This window comes from Acipenser ruthenus, chromosome 21 (genome assembly GCF_902713425.1).
Source record: "Acipenser ruthenus chromosome 21, fAciRut3.2 maternal haplotype, whole genome shotgun sequence".
NCBI classification, from domain to species: Eukaryota; Metazoa; Chordata; class Actinopteri; order Acipenseriformes; family Acipenseridae; genus Acipenser; species Acipenser ruthenus.
In genome coordinates, this window is record NC_081209.1 from 25635885 (window position 1) to 25654021 (window position 18137).

Here is an 18137-nt window from a genome sequence, read left to right on the forward strand (position 1 = left end):
AGTTTGCGTTTACTGAAGTAATCATTTAAGCCTCTGGACACAAAACTATTTCAGATGTTGATGACATTTTGGGGTATTAATTTATAGGGGCCTTTAAATTTCTTTAATACCCCCAATTTTTTTTTTTTAAACTGATGTACTAAAATTTTAAAAATAAACAAAATAAAATTTAAGTTCACAATGATAAGGGGAGCTGTGAAAATAAAACCAAAGCTAATAGAGTAAAGCATGTCATTAAAAAAACATCAGCGGTTACACCTTTAAGGACTGAGTGTTATTTGACAAGAAAACAACGGTTTCCAACCCAAATCGAAGCGCTGCACTAAACCAGCGTACATGTTCTCTCTATGTGGTGCGAATAGTCTGATTTTGTTTTTTTCAGTTTTAGTAGACTTTGTAAATGCCCGAGAGTTACCAGAGAGAAGAAACAACCCGCATAAAGATAAAAAAAAAACATGTTTTATTTACAGTTTCTTAATGCCACCGATTTTTTTTTCATCAATTGAAATGGCACTGGAGCTTTTAAGACATTCTGTAACGTTACAGGACAGACATTTGTAATCAGGCGCCACAGAGAGCAACCACCGTTTTGCAGCCATACCAACACAGTCACGAATTTGTCCAGTGAAATAAGTTTAACAAGTCGTGAGATTCAATGTCACATACAACTCTGTAGTCATAATTCGTTTTAAATGTATGCAGACCAGCGCGTCCCACATGTAAAACCTGTCTTTTGCACTGAACTGTGAGGATGTTTGTGTTTGCCAGTTGGCTGTCAGGCAGCCCGTGATTTCTGGGTTGAGGGGGTCCTGAGCGAAACAGCAGCACTGAGCCGAATCTGACAGACACACAGGAAGGACTGAAAGAAGAGAAACTGGGAGCAAAATGCATATTTAAAAAATTCCAAGGCAAATAAGAATAGTCATACTTCATGCAGTACCAAGATAGACAAAGTTACGCTTTTGTTGTTAATCTTAGATAATAGAAAAAGACAAGGTAAAGTCCGCAGAGAACAGCGCTAGGAAAGGCCGAGATTCGAGAAGGGGTAAAAATAAAATCACAATAATGCGATAATTAGTTAAAAGACGTAATTTTTTATATTATGTTAACATTTATTTCTGCTTTCAATCGTTATTTTTATTATTGTTCATAATAATAATAATGAATATTATTATTTTCGACGAAAGATTTGTAAAAGGTGTTCTGCAAGTTGGTGTGGTAAACTGAGGAGTTGTAAGGCAGGTGGGAGGGGGTTGACAGATTCAGTGTTTAATAAACACTGTTTACATTGTTTTAATTATGGTTTTACAACAAAAGCCTTTGAAACGACTAAAACTTACTTAGTTTGTGTTGCTTGGGCCCCTCTACACACAGAGATAGAGAGGCGGGGAAATGTACTTCTGCTGCTGAAATGGTATCGTTATATAGCCTAGGCCTAATTATTGTGTTGTAGAATAAGTCAAATATGAAAGTAAATAAACTAAAATGACAAAACCATAGCGTTCAAGTTGACTGGAAAATGTTGTTTATACTTTCGTCCGATTCTGAGGCGCAGCCATGAGATCACGTGACCCAGCAGAACTCCCACGCTGAATGCTCCGGATCCAAATGGTTCGTACATTTATGATTTTTTTTCTTCTTCATATAATTTACGCTTTCACGTCGGATTTTCCTATTCTAAATCATATTGGGCACTTCAATACACTACCAGGAAACATTTCTGTTTATTGCACTGTGTTTTTGAGTTGTCAGGAATGAATTCCGTGTGTTGTATTTGCAAATACATTGGAGGGGAATATAGATTTATTGATTTTGAGTAAGTATTTTATTTTATTTGTTTTTAAACAGTTTTACGATATGTTACGTTTTTTTTTTTGGGGGGGGGGGGGGGTATATTTTATAAAAGTTTGGAAACCTGTTGTAGTCTGTTTTGAGTCAGAGTTGTGACGGTTTCGGATTCTTTTATACTGTATGTCAATTGGTTATTTTTGTTTATACTAGTTGTCTGCGTTTTCTATCGAGACTGCAAAGTGATTATTATAAGTGGTCAACTGAGAAATCCATGTGCATCCACAACAATGAGAAGTGCAACCTGCGGCTTTTATTACTGTTGTTGAGGCATCCGAAGTTTAACTAGTTAGTCAGTTAGTGTCCAGGACAGCTCAGCGATGGCAATATGACTCCTGTTGCATGGCAGTTTGATCCATTCTTGGTTTTAGTTTAATAAGACGCACCTGCTTGTTACTAATACACTAGGGCTAATCAAGCACATATTAAAACCTGGAACTGACCATCCCTACATGATGCTATTTCTGTTGACATAGTGTACAAAATTATAACAAACTAAACACTGTTAATACAGTTTAATTAGCCTAGGAAGGGGAGGCCTGGTCAAGGACCAATAACACAGTTAATATTGTGCATTTATATGAGCACAGTGCATTGTGTATACTTCAAAGGGAAATTATTTTGATTGGAAAATGTTAATTAGTGAAAAAGAAAACTGTAACAAAACAGACCAGTGACAGTAATATTAATATTGTACATCTTTTCAATGTTTTATATATTTCTAGAGAACTAAATGTCTAAAACAGTCCTGTTAAGGTAGGTCCTGTACAGATATCAGAATTGGCAACCAACATTTTCAGTTTGGCCCATGGGGGATTCTGCCAAGTATGAATTTTGCAAAACGCTGTCTATGCATGCTTGGACAGCAACGCAGGGGAGGTTTATTTGCGATGCATGTAGTTTCTACAAAAAATGTCTAATGGACAAAAGCAAAGCCTTTGTCAATGTATACAGTACTGTACAAAGTATGATTGCTGTGTAGTTTTCATGGTCTGTGCTTTTAAAAACTATTCTGGAGACCTTTAGAGTTTTTACACTTTTTACTAATTGTTATAAGATTAAGGTGTGTCTACATTATTAGATCAAGAATGAAGGAATTTTAAACACTGTCATCACATACTATTACTTCTCATAGGCTACCGCTTATCATTTTAATTCAAATTGCTGTTCACTGTAAAGGTTTTGTATAATTGCTCTCTTGTAGTTCTATTTACATTGCATACACTAACCCGGCCCCATAGAAGACGAATCCTGCTGGCAGGGTATGATATGAAATTACTAGTTGTTTTTTTCCCCCCCATTTTAATTAAGTGACAGTGACAATCAAAATAACTTAAAGTAGAAAATCCAATTGCTTGCCTAGTTTGTTGCTCTTTAGTGTTTACTTAATACATTTTCTCTGTGGTAAGCATGGGAAACTTAGTTCTGACACAAGGTCAATTTGCACTTAGCGTTTCTTCTTTTGTAGTGCAGCTCACAAGTGAGAAGATGTCGGAATACAGAGTAACTCCGAATGCTGAAGGAAAGAGGAAGTCCTGTATTGTTACTGACCTTGGCCTATACTGGCTTCATTGTGCACTATCAAGTCCTGTCAACTGGCACATCTTGGGCATCATGTTGAAGCCTTACAGAATACTTGCTGACATATCCCTGTGGTATGTTTGGTAGTTTGGTAGTGATGCTACTATAGCATGTATAGCCGAAACAAGAAACAGATTTTCTTGTGGCTGCTGTAGAACTGCCCAGTGCAAGTTTTCTAGATGATGACATGTTTAACTTTCTTTTCCATAGCTTAGTAAATTTAGCTTGAAAACCCAAGCATGTAGGTGAACCCCATACTTTTTTATGTGTTTTGACTATGTCAGGGCCAGGAGAGAAAACAGTAATTAGGTTTATCTGTTTACACCAAATCCATTGTTTCTTAATGTATACTAACAAAATGATGTGTCCCTTGTGTTTTCTGTGACCGCCTGACTGGAATGTACAGTTCACTCCTTAATTTGCATATCAGTTGCTGGTAAGATTTACATCTTTGTTTTATATATGCTGTTGCCTAAAGGGTTTTCTGTTAGTACATAAAAAAACCCCACAGTTGAGTTGAAAATCTGGCACAGCTTTCTGGGATTTGTAATATTATTCTTTATATTTTTCAATTATGTAAATCATTTATATTAGTTAAAAAAAAAGAACTAGAAGCCTTTTAACAATACCTTTTAGTTCATAAAAGTGGGTCTCTGTTTCATGGAAATACAGATAATTTGCATCTTGAATTTCCTGTTTATTGCACAGGAAACTCCATAAAAAGCTGTATGAGGGCCTGCAGAAGAAATCTGGTTTGTTTAAGCTTGAAAGTGGTAGTTTCAGATAAAACAAACATTTTGTGAATTCAACACTGTCTCCCTGAGTATTCTTCCTAAACATGAAAACGTTATAGTATACTAAATTGGATCGAGGCAGTGTGGTCCAGGGCTTGTAACCAGGTGGTCACTGGTTCAAATCCCACCTCTGCCACTGAATGACTCACTGTGTGACCCTGAGCAATTCACTTAACCTCCTTGTGCTCCATCCTGTGGATGTTAAATCAATGTCCTATTGTAAGTGCACAGTTCACAGCCTACCTCTGTAAAACACTTTGTGATGGTGGTCCACTATGAAAGGCGCTGTATAAAAATAAAGATATTATATTATTATCAAGCTTATTATAATAGTTTGCAAAATCAGATGACATAATACATAATCATTATTTACAAAATCTTGTCTTGTTACTTGTTAAAAACTGTAACTTTACTGCAATACAAATGCAAATGAAATGGAAGTATAAACTTTGTGGCGTGAAAGCTAGGGCATCTGCATTGCAAGCTGCATTGGACCCATGTCTTGGGTTCGATTCTCACACAGGGTTTGTATTGCAAACTTAAAAAAAAAAAAAAGTATTTTATTGAACATACATAACTTTAACGTGCACATATATATATATATACACACACACACACCCACACACCCACCCCTCGTTATATTGCCCCTCGCTATACTGTGGATTCAGATATATTGCGGTCGTGCAGTTGGCTCCCCATTTTTACTGTAACTGCGCATGCCTTAGCTGCAATATACATAGGCACTTAGAATTACTGTTTGTTTTATTTTGTACTGCACACCACAAACAAAAATATACAAAACAATTAAAAACAAAGCATTAATATCGTACTGTTGTTATTATATACACACGCATTGCACAATAACACAAAGCAAATTAAATATCTACCTGCTGAAGCGGTTTTTATTTTAGCCAGCAAGGTGTTCACTTGTGGCAGCAGCAATGCACTAGCAAGTCACAGGGCTGTGACGTCAGCTCCCTAGCAAAAAGCCTGTTGGGAGTGGATTTAAATGGTGTGTTGTTTTTTTATACGAAAAATGAGAAAAACACAAGCCAAGTTAGTAGGAACAATTGGGGCAACCTTGACCCCCACCGCTTTACAGTTATGACTATTTGCTTTGTGCTGGGCAGGGTCCCCCAATGGTTTCTTGAAACTTGGCTTGTGTTTTTGATATCTCCACTTTAAATGGCTGGGTACTTTTGATAACTTGGTGTTTTGTCACATATCCCGTGTGTTTTTGTTTCAGATACGTTATACGTTATTCATACATATTTTATATGATTATCGGGATTTGCAGTGCCTTTTTGTTGGATGCATAAATAAGTTGACAACATAAATCAGGTTTTTGGCTAAATGAAGGTAGTAAATAGTACCAAAAAATGCAATGTGAATTCCTTATAATTGCATCTACTACCAACAAGTATGTTAATAGAATTACAGAAAATACTGAACAAATGCCACCATTTATTACACATTTTTATCAAAATGTATAGCAATCATATGAAGTGAAGATGATACACTGACCCTTTTGTAAAAGGAATACTAAAAAAGGTAATGCTACAAAACTAAGGAGAAACCAGGATATGCTAATTTAAGGATGTTGAAGTACATTTTTTTCTAAGTGGTTTTCTCACTAAAAAGCTTTGATGAATTCATACAGTAGGTGCCATGGATGCTCTTCATAAGCTTAAAACATGCAAAAACATGCAAGCACATTATATCTTAGCAACTATTCACCCTGCTTTTCTTACAAACCTTGGAGTAAAGCCAAGAGTTATCTCCCCCTTACTGTAATGCTGTGCTTATTCACTTATTTGGCAAAGAGAAACACACACAAAAGATTTATCAAAATTAAAAATCAAAGAAGACAATCGTCACTTCATGCAGTTAGGTATATTTTCATTTTACTCATTGAGCAACTAACCAAAGGGCTATTTGGGTAGTAAAGTTATTTTACAGTTTATTTTTGTACATAATTGTTGAACTATAAAACATGTGAATATTGTAATGATTTGTTCTGTTTTTTTAATGCAGGTTTTTCTAGGTTTGCAAACATGGGTGACATGAAGACCCCAGATTTCGATGACCTTCTGGCTGCTTTTGACATCCCTGATGCCACTAGCTTGGATGCCAAGGAGGCTATCCAGACAAGCAACGATGAAGCTGATAGTCATCTAAAGCCAGCAGGGATGTGCATGGAGGAGAATATATCCATGCATCATGCAGTGCCTGTCCCTGACATCCCAGCTGTGAGCGTGATTGTGAAGAATACAAGCCGCCAGGAGTCCTCCGAGTCCAGCTCTGAGAAAGACGGAAATCCCCTTGGACACAGCTTTTTGCAGAATGGATTTCGGAGCTCTGAAGTGGCCCCTGATCCTCATAACATGGGGCAGGGAAGCTATGGAAAATTTGAATCTTCATTCATGAATGGGGGTAACTCAGGGAATTTCTCTAACAGAACTGAAGACCAGAAGACTGAAAGTATGCCACCCTTCTCTCAGTTCAGTCCTATCTCCAGCCCGGAACCAGAGGATTCTGAAAAAGAGGAGCGACCAAAACAAGAAGAGAGACCGTACTTCCCTGCTGCTTCTGTGTTCGTATCTGCAGAACACTCTGTGTTGGACAATCAGAGAAAGTTACCAGAGTTCAGTATGTTTGATCAGTGCTCCAAAAAAGAACCCAAGACTGAGACTGGAAGCAGCAAGGAAAAGGAGGTGGAAATTGGCAAGTCAGAACAGTCCAGAACAGAGATAAAGCCAAAAGACACTACCAATGACCATGCTAAAAACAACAGCTTTCTTGGCACAGCCATGCTTCCTTTGGGTGACCTACAATGTAATAATCTGGGTGAGCCAAAGAATACTCTTGCCTCTGAGACTAGCTTTTGCTCTTCTGTTCCTCCTCGCCAGCGCATCAAATCTGCAAACTCAAAACTGTCCTCTTGTCTAGCAGCTTTAGCAGCGCTCAATGCCAAAAAGGTAGCTGAGGTTACAAAAGAAGAGCAACTGCCCGTCCCCAGAGAGCCTTCAGTGGCTATCAAGGAAGCTGTCAAGGTTAGTCCCAAAATACCCAAATCACCTAAGAGTCCCAGAAGTCCTTTGGAAGTTGTGAAGAGATCTTATAAGCAACTAGATAGTCCGATGAGTGTTTGTAGTGACAGCAGTGGCAAAGCATCTCCTTCCCTGGCCGCAGGTTCACCTCTAGCCATCCCGAGAGTCAGAATCAAAACAATCAAGACGTCCTCTGGTCAAATCAAGCGAACTGTCACTAGTGTGTTACCGGATTCCGAACTAGAGGAGCTGCAGTCTCCTGAATCGTCACCCTCTCAATATCAATCTTCTGAAGACTTGACATTTAAATCGACACCTCCCTCTTGCATTAGTACTGGAGTGGCTGTTGTTGAGAATGGAAAGAACAAAACTAATAACAAAAACACATCTACGGTTGCTTCACCCAGCTTAAGCCAGCAGGTAACTAATGTCAGGCCAGAAGGGGGTGTTAAGAAGAAGGCTACAGTTCTGCCTTCATCGTCGTTTCAGAATGCAAGCAGTGCCATCATGAGGGTTGTAAACGTGGTCCAGCAGCAGCAAAAAAAACAGAAGGCTGCAGCTGCTCAGGTGGGGAATGCCTCAAATACTAACCTCCTTCCAAAGGCAGTCCACCTTGCTAACTTAAACCTGGTTCCCCACAGTGTTGCTGCATCAGTGACTGCAAGGTCCACTACACAGCGGCAGAGGCAACCACAGTTAACCACACAAGTGGTGTGCAGCACAGTCCCACTGGTGCATCAGGTGAAGAAAGCTGCCCCAGCGGTGTCCCCTGTCGTCCCAAATGCAGCAGTAGGGGCTTTAAACAGGCTTTTGAATGGTGCCAATCCAGTGCCGGTTTACGTGCCGAACTTAAACCCCCCACCGGAAAGCAACATCTGCTTGCCTGCCCGTGGCTATCGCTGCCTGGAATGCGGGGACTCATTTGGACTGGAGAAGAGTCTGGCACAGCACTATGGCAGGAGAAGTGTGCACATTAAAGTGGCATGCACTCATTGCGCAAAGGCGCTGCTTTTCTTCAACAGGTGTAGCTTGCTGGCTCATGCCAGGGAGCACAAAAGCAAAGGTATTGTCATGCAGTGTTCCCAGGTCTTTATGAAACCCATCTCTCCTGACCAGATGTTTGTATCCACTCCTGCAAACTCTTCTGTGTCCTCTGCCCCCACATCTGTCTTAGCTGGCTTGCCTGTTCCTGGGATGGCCCCAAACAACCAGCCAGTCATGCCTTTATACTCTGAGAAAATTGTTCGGCATGGACTCAAATGCCTTGATTGTAACAAGCAAGTCTCGGATTACCCATCACTTGCAGGTCATTACCAGAGGTTTTCTGAGGAAACTGAAGGATTGGTAGGTGTAAACTTTGTACAGTCTACCTAAGAGTTATTCAATTCTCAGACTTACTCAGTTGTTTTAGAGAATTTGAAAGCTGTAGCTTGACACATGTATTTATCTCTGCTCTACAAATTGATGCAGTTCAGTTTGCCCCTCTTTTATAGTACTGGTGATGAACAGACGAGCTTACAAATTAAGAAAGGAAATTCATGTTTATATTTTCAACATGGGATGTTTCACAGTACTCTAGGAAAAAAAGACTAGCTGGCAGCTTTGATATATGGATTCATTAGTAACAACCACTTAAGCTGATAAAGGTTTATTTAGCATATCTAAAGCCATTACTTTGTACTTGCATTGTTTTACAGTTGTCAAAACATTTTGTGTAATTCAGCAGTATAAATACAAAGATTTGCTTCTCAGAACTATATCTGTTTTTTACTTGCATAGACGTGCCAAGTGTGTATGATGATGCTACCTAATAAGTGCAGCTACGCAGCTCATCAACGAACCCATGCACACAAGTCTCCATATTGCTGCCCTGAGTGTGGTGCTGTGAGCCGATCAGCAGATTTCCAGACACATGTCAAGGAGAATTGCCTTCACTATGCACGCAAGGTTGGCTATAAGTAAGTATCGAGTGGGGCTGGATGGTGTGTTAGAGGGAAGATGGGATACTGCATGTTAATGTAGTCTTTCGGATTTTCAGCCTGGTAATGTCCCTCTTCTGTTCATTAGCCCTGCTCCACATTAAAAAGGTTTACAGACGTACACCAGGGACTTGAATCCACAAGAGATTCTGTGTAGAGCATTCTCAATTTCCAGCTAATGTTTTTATGACACAAAATGATGGACACAGACCTTGTGAATGAGATTCACAGCTTGATTGGAGAATAATCTCCTTTTAATGTTTTTTGTTTTTATTCATTTTAGAGGACATGGGGAATTTGATTTGAAGCACTCAAGCCCTATTAGAACGTGCATGCTGTTTGCATTATATTAAAGGGTTTGCATTTTAATGGAACAGGATGAAATCTTAGTTAAGCAAGAGTAACAATGATGCGTTGTTACATTGATAACAATAATTTACATTTTTAAAGTAGGTAAAGTGTTCTATGAAATTGTATGTAAAGTTGGATTTGCATATGATAAATGCACTGTCACGTTCCCTTTTAAATTGTTTTGCTTTGTTGTCAACAGGTGTATTCATTGTGATGTGGTGTTCATGTCGTTTTATGTACTAAAGAATCATATTGAGGAAAAACATTGTGAGGAGTTCTATAAGTGTTCAGTCTGTCCAGTGGCCTTTAAATCTGCGGACAGCACTATCTCACACATCAAAAAGAGCAAACATCCGCCTCCCGAAGCATCTCCCCAGTAAGTTAAATACGTGGAAATAGTTGCGTATAGCTTTGTGAACCATTTTAGTACCTGCTGTACGGCCCATTTTACTTCTCTTATTTGTCATTAGCACAGTTCTTTCAGAAAGGAAAACGCATCCAATTAAGTTAGCAAACAAGAAAAAAACAACGTGGGTGGTTAATGTGGTAGCTTGTAATTGGTCTTAAGTTGTTTCTAATTATTTTAGATTGATGTTTTTGCCTTTCAGACCAAAATCATGCTGCCAGCAAATTTGGAGTAAAAAGCCCTGAGAATTTGACCCATAGTGTTTTATTAACAATAAAAACAAAATCAACAAATGTGAACTTGTATTTTCAAAAGATGCAATCCATTTATCAGTATGGAATGCACTGTATATAGTAAGAAAACCTCCTAGGAAATCTAGTTTGTTGAATTATAAAAAGCACATACTAAAAATAATTGTATTTACTTATGATGACGATTCTGGTGGGGTGGGGAGATATCTTTCAAAAACAAATGAAAGCAATTAGATCCAGAATAATTTTTTATAATTAATTTATTTTAAATGATTTTGTTTTGGTAATCACCATTTTAAACATTTTAATAGTAAAGTAGAATGTATCTTTTACAGCTTTAAAATGAGCCTGAACACGACTGTATTTCACATTCCAGGCTGATCTATAAATGTTCCTGTGAAACCGTATTTAACAAGAAGCAGCTGTTGTTCCACCACTTCTGTCAGGACACCAATAAGCTGCTTGTCTGTGTGTTCAAGTGCCCTGAATGCCAGCTTGTCTTCATGCACAAACAGTTGTTGATGCAGCACTTCAAGGTTTGTAACAGACTACAACGCCACTAGAGTCAGTACACACTATCAGTGGCTATATGTGATCTAGGCAGTGTAGTTTGTTTTGTGTTTTTTCTTTTTATTTTGTTTTTGTTTTTTATTTATTTTAGTTAAGCAATGCTGATTGAGTCTAAAATAATTCTACTGATTATTTATAATATTAGTGTTTTAATTATATTATTAATGTTACTAGTGTAATGCGTGTTTTACCACAAAATTGAGCAACTTATTTTTTTGCAACTGGATGTTTCATAAAAAATGTTTCAGCAACTTTCTGAATTTTAAGTCGCTTGAGTACTCTTTAAAAAAAAAAAAAAAAAAAAACCTTTAATACTAAAACACATACTGACATATTAATATAGCCATAAATGTGGAGTTGTGCTATTAGCTCATGTAGATTATCTGAATGTAATTGAGAACTTGAACCCATATTTCTTTCCTACAGTATTTACATTTAAGCCCTTTTTCAGGGTGCCCATGGCGTTGCAAAGCAAACAGAGGTACCTGAAACTTTGAGACAAAAGTCTGAGACTGTTTCACAGAGCCAGGAAGCAAGATCATCAACTGGACAGCCCAGGTCTAACAGCACTACAAAGCACCTTGTGGACACCCCTTCTGTGCATAAGTCAGAGAGCAAGATAAAGTTAAAGAATGCTGGCTGGACCTGTGGGGAGTGTCTACACTGGCTCCCGGACCGGGAAACTTTTGTGTCTCATATGAAGAAGAGTCATGGAAGGGTAAGGAGCTTTACTAAGATGCAATGTCTCTTGCACTTTATATATTTCACACATCTCACACATTTAAGAGGTAACATACATTTTCAATGATTTTATCTGTATTATAATATTAATGTAGAATATTTTCTCAGCATTTTATATTACACTTATAAACGTCAATGGGTTTTGAATTGCGTGTTTGTACCTCATGAAACAATAAAACAGTCCTTGTCTGGGGCATTTTAGACCCAGGCGCCTTTAATGAAAGGGTCTGAAACTCAGGCAGGTCTAAATTAAGGCACAGATGGTACTTTGTCATCAGTATTATGCTGCTTTGATTTTTGTAACTATTTGACTAAAATAGGTGTGACACAAATGTTACAGTTAATTAAACATCCCATGTTGGTGGATAAAAATAAGGTGTTTGCTGCTTTCAACACGATATGTAGCACTTATTATTATTATATGCATCTAGAGAACAGCTTTTCCAATTATGATGAAACATGGTAAGGACAGGTCAATGTGGATGTCGGCCACGGTTATGTACTTTTCATGAATAAAGAAATACATAATATACTTTATATATTGTTAATACATCTGTCAAAGAAATGTCCTAGTACTTTATACCTTTATACTTTTTCCCTTAAACGTAGAGCTCCAACTCTGTATGTGTTTAATATCTGTATGTATAACATTTCTATACATTACTACTAAAAAGTGTATTTATTTATTTTATTTGTACAGTCAATGAAGAGGTACCCGTGCCGTCAGTGTGACCGGTCGTTCAATTCTTCTACCAGTTTGCGACGTCATATACGCAATGACCACAATGGCAAGAAAAAAAACTACACCTGCTGGTGAGTGTAGAAGGCTGTCATAAAGCACTTCAACAAGTTTGAAATTATTTGAGCATGATTTTTTTTATTTACACTTTTCATGAAAATGTAACCTGATCTGTATTTTGATATCACAAATGCCAAAGAATTTGCTTTACCTGGAAAAAAAAGTTTCCCTCGGTTCTTTTTGTTAAAAGGTATTGCACCGATGAAAAGGTTACTTTTACTAAACACTTCATGCTGAAGAACCATATTAGTCTGATGCATGGGATTAAAAACCCAGACTTCAGCCAGATGTCAAGGCTAGCCCCTCCGGAGAAAAGCAGCAAAACAAGTTCAGAGGTAACTTTATTTTTGTTTGTTTGTATTGTTTTTAATTCGTACAACATTTAATAGTCAGTATTGTAATACATCAATTCTACAAACCATAGTTGTACACCCTGGACCTAATCCATAAGATTTTTTTTTTGTCAGTGGGCTATAGTCTTGCTAAAAGTGGGAGTGAACTTGTAGTACTGTATAGTTTTAGTTGTACACGTAGGAGGAGCTTCTTAACACCGTGCAGGTTAATTTACAGCAGGCGTCCGTAAGTTAAAAAGGTATATACATATCACATGGTGCTCTGTACGCGGTTATCTGAAGTTCAAACTGCAAAATACCATGAGTTTCTGTAATTCTTGCACTTTACTTTAAACTGTAGTGCTGCCTTTAAAAAGTTTAACATGCCACTTTTTTTCAATCATTTGATATCAACCTGTTGCTCTTTTGTAGTCGTCGGTGGCAAAAAGAACCGCAGAAGATGTCAATATGGAAGGGGCTGAGAATGCTGTGTCTGACGTCTCACCTGCAAAAAAACTGAAACCACAGTACAGGTGTGCAAAATGTGGCTACTCGACAGAGAATGCTACAGAGTTCCAGGAACACATACCTCAGCATAAGACAGACAACTCCACCTTCCAGTGCCTGCACTGTTGCCTCTGTTACACATCTCAGATGTCTCTCAGTAGGCATCTCTTCATAGTCCATAAGGTTAAAGAGGCAGTGGGAGAGGAGGAGGAGGAGGAGGAGGATGAAAACTTTCAGACCCTAAAAGACAATGAAAAAGGGGGAGTGACGGATGCAATTGGGGAGACCAACACTAGCTTAGAGGAAGGAATAATGGAGCGTCAGTGTAACATTTGTAGCAAGACTTTTGATGACGAATCTGCATATGTAGCTCACATGCGGATTCATGGAATGTCATTTCTAAAGACAATGCAAAGTGGAGGTCCTGAACAATAAGCGTGAAAACAGACAAGCTGCTACCCTTTTTAGAGCGGAAACAAATTAAGCAGCTTTAAAGTATGGTACAAGTAAACACCCTATGTTTTCTTTTCTTATAATGCTGATCTGTGAGATATATTTTAAAAGTAGACATGGTATAAGTTTGTAGCATGTATCGCATTCTTTCAGCTCCCTCCCCTCCCCAAAGAAATTTCAGGTTTTAAGATTTTAGAACTAAAATGAGTTGTTTGGTTGAAAGGTGTGGTTGAAGAAAATGAAGGCATTTGCTTTTGAAAGTATTCCCTGGTGTACTTGCAAAGATTTTTTTTTTTCCTTTTGAGAATCATTTCATTTAAAATTCAGCACTGCAGAGTGACTACAAAGCAAACAGATCAGTTTGCTTAAAAGAAAGGCAAAATAGAAAAATAAATGTTCTTTACAAATTATGTAGCGTGTATTCATTAAAGCAGTAATGTCAGTTGATTATATAATTCACAGTATTCCCAAGCCTCTGTTACTTGTACCAGTAATTTAAATTCTTAGTGTAGTTAGTTACACATCAAACTTTTTTCTAATTATAGCCTTAAACCAGCTTGAATTGTTATAAAGAAGAGGTTGATGGCCATTCCTAAAAAAAGAAATCAAATCTAAAAACGTTTAAAATACTGCCACGATGCACCCTTTTATTCCTGTTCTCTGCCATTCTCAACACACAAGAAGTACAGTCCATGCAGCTTAATAATATTTTGATTCCTGAAGAGATTCTACATCTGTATGTCTGCATACGTGTGTTTGTTACTTTTACCTCAGAATGCAGTGTAATGGCAACTGCTGCTCAGAATGTGTGGCGGGCGTGCTCTTAAATCAAATAATGACTGTAACTTTATAAGAATTAACTGCATATTTATAATAATATTTAAAACATAGTTAAAGGCAACTAAAATAATCAGAGAACAATTGGGAATCAGTTTGGTTGGCTCTAAATTCTAAAAGGTTATATTGTTGTTTTCTTTTTCAAACATTAATAATAAAAATAATAATAGTAGAATATACTCATTGATCAGAAAGCTTAGTATTGCAGAACGGTAGAAATTCTAATCAGGGACATTTAGGGAAGAAGTGATGGACTTGGAAACTTGATAGGTTTTTAAAGAACAGATGTGTAAATGAATGAGGGGTTATTTTTGAATGGGAGTGTTTCGTTCCTGGTAATAAATCCAGTATAGCGTGCATTGAATGATGTCAGAATGCAGCAGAAAGTGTGAAAGGGCTTGGTAAGCTTCAGCTGCTGTATGAGAACGGCACATTCAAATGTGTGTTTTTAAAAGTATGCTGAAGTGGTTGCTGAAACAAAAAATCAAAGGTGGATGATGACTGTACTGTGTTCATGCATTCTATATATATATATATATAAATATTATAATATCTTATCTCCCATATTACTCAATTTTATAAATTACTTTGGAGATTTATATTTAATTGTAGTCATATTGACTTTTTTTCATGTGAACTTTCTTTTTGTGCTGTACTTCCTTGTGCATCTCTTCCCACATGCATTTTGAACATGTAATGTGTGTTTGGTTTTCTTTTGAACCAGAATCCAGCCCTTATTGTTTACTGAAGAATGGCTAATTTAAAATATTTATCTTATTTTATTCAAATTATCCACTTTTGAATTTCAGTGTTTTTGATACAACCTATACAGAACATTTGTACTTTTTGATAATGTGTACAGTGCTAGCCAGTGTATATAGCTATTAGATTCACATGTTTATCAGGGCTATTTTCCAGGCCATCACATCTATTTAATCTGCATTGGCCTTTGTGCCTTGCTGTTATGTTTACTTAAAATTATTGCAAATAAAACACATATTGCAGAAAATGTGTGGTTTAAAAAAAATGTACTTTGATAAAACTGATCTTTTTGCATACATGTCACAAAAATAAAAAATTGAAAAAAAATTCAAATATGGTCTAGATTTTTTCTTTACAATTCAAAAATTGAAATTTTGGTGAAAACCACTATAGCTTTGTTTTGTGTTTTCTCATTAAAAAAAAAAAAAAAACCATTGAATCAGTGGTTCCGAATACAGTAATCCGTCGTGTATCCGCCCGTCACATATCCGCCCTAACCGTTTATCCTACCGAAGTTTTCATGCACTGTCATTGCTGGTAGTGTCACGTGAGCTGCTGAGTGTGTTGATGTGTAAGTAAATCCTGTTCGCCTGCGGGGACTATCAACTTCAACCGCCGTCTCGATCTCCTGCCTGTCACTCAGCAGTGAATACATGCACCACGCGGCAGATGGTGTCACAAGCATTAATACCCTGTATCTTTCTAAATGAAGGAATTTAGGGGAGCTCCCGAATAAAATCTGAATCTCAGAACAATAATTGTGTATAGTGGTATTTAAAATAGGATTCATTCATCCGACTTTTTACATATCAGATCTTACTCTGGTCCCACTGCAGTTGGATATGCGACGGATTACTGTACACTGCTTTCATTTTTTGTTAATCCTGCTAAAATAATGGAAAACTAAACAATGGTATAACTTTAAAATACTTGCTGTTTATGTAATGAAAGGGTCACAATCAGGATATATGGTACCATATATGGTATGTAATTGATAAGCGTTACAGACCCTTGTACTCACAAACTGCATTTATCACACTAAGTGGCTGATGTAAGTATACGTGCAAAGTGATTTGCTGCTGCAAAACACCCATATTGTGGACAAAATTGCAGCCACAAAAAATGCGGCGCATGCCTTGCACTTGGGCAATTGTTGAAGGGCAAGACGGAGAAGACCCTGCATATTCAAACCCAGGTTCACTTTGTTTGAGATGCTGGAGGATGCGGTGGTAAGGCGTTATCGTCTCACTCCGCAGGTCATCTTAGACCCAATAGCTGAACTTTCTCCACTATAGAGGACCAAATGGCCTCTGGTAGCTTAACATGTTGACTGACGTTTTTCCCAATAACTGAATTTCATGCCGAGTCACCTCAGCGGTAAAGGACTCTCAGCTCCTCAGAAAACCTTTATTTTCTGTGCGGCAAGAGGATTTTGTTTCCCTTCCTCTGGCATATTTTTTTGTTTGGTTTGATTTTCTTTCTCCACAAATCTCATACAGCGCCTGCTGCTCTGTACTCCTCACCTCACCTCTGGGCTGTTGTAAGTGTGGCTGATACGTAGCCCGATGCACAGGCGGCACACATTGCGACCCTCATTATCATGATTGCAGCTCAGTATTTGTGCCTGTTGAGTAACTTGCATTGCGCATTGCTCGTAAACTTACCTAGGCCGCAGTGCAAAATAATTACCTGGCAGCCAGGCAATTTGGATTTTGCAGCCGCATGTTTGCACTATGCCTATCCTTACAGCAGCCCCTAATGTCACACAATACAATATTACAACGTGATATTGTTTCACCCTAAACAGAACTACCATAGGATATATTTGCATAAATTTACTGGAGTATTTCAACATTATTATTTATAGGGAGTCCCACTTCTGCAAACTTGTGAAAACTTGATTACAGTCCATTAATTTGAAGAACACTGGCTACTCAAGGCCCCAAGGCACGACCCGCCGGTTCAAATCATACTAATCATTATTTATTTAGGCTCTCTTACAAGTTGGTTTACTGCAAAATAAAACGCATTTCATCCCTCGTTGTGTGCATGCATTAATACCCAAGCGTTTGCGCTCTTCAAAATGTTTCACTGTCGTTGCAGATTACACTGCCTAATTCACTCACCATAGCAGTTAACACGTGGTCAAAAAGGGTTCCAAAAGGCCAAGGCTTATTAGCGATTTACAGGGTGAGGCAAAGTAGTAATGTTGGTTAGGAAGATAGCAGCCTAATAATAAGGAAAAACAAATCGCCTTGGTAGTGCATAGTTTAGCGAACCCATTTTATTAGTATTCCAATTTTAAACCGCTAGTGAAAGCGGCTTGTAAATTGTATAGGGGAGGTGTTGCGCGGTGCAAGTGCCTCGATGATTTTTAATGGCTGGTTACGGCCCTAGGACGTACTGCTATAAAACTGTAAGTGTAACTTTAGTGAAGCATTATTTTAAATTACGAACATTGATTACGTATATGTGATGATGGGTGCTTGATGATCTATATGAACTGTATCAGTTCTGTACCAACCGAATGTAAAGATACCTTCAGATTCCAATGATGAAACTTTTAAAAATCCAGTAAATTCACTTCCCGATAACACGATCATAATCCAATACAAAACAAGTAATAATTGTAAATTTGATGGGTTTTTTTTCATGTACGTTAGAAACAAATATATAGATGTGTATCACGTGATTTCATTGTTTTTAAAATTACTTTACGGTTTCTAAAAACCGCAATGGGAATTGCCCTCTCTAAAGTTATGTTGCATGTTTGTATTTTCCCACCAACTAGCAGGAGGAAAAGCTGCCATTACTTAAATATGCCATGAATTATAACAGATTATATTTCTATTTTAACCGTGACTGCATTGTTATCC

The 18137-nt window shown here is 37.7% G+C and overlaps 1 protein-coding gene across 1 annotated transcript; it reads left to right on the forward strand.

Annotated features, from left to right (window-relative positions):
* The first annotated feature begins 350 nt into the window (after window positions 1–350).
* Window positions 351–15579, forward strand: LOC117429703 (zinc finger protein 592-like). The gene is made up of 9 exons (XM_034907331.2): window positions 351–1611; window positions 6258–8617; window positions 9053–9231; window positions 9803–9979; window positions 10637–10796; window positions 11282–11548; window positions 12272–12384; window positions 12561–12705; window positions 13135–15579. Exons 2-9 carry the CDS (start codon window positions 6278–6280, stop codon window positions 13642–13644), a joined length of 3891 nt encoding a protein of 1296 aa, XP_034763222.2. The 5' UTR covers window positions 351–1611; window positions 6258–6277; the 3' UTR covers window positions 13645–15579.
* Window positions 15580–18137: the final 2558 nt, after the last annotated feature.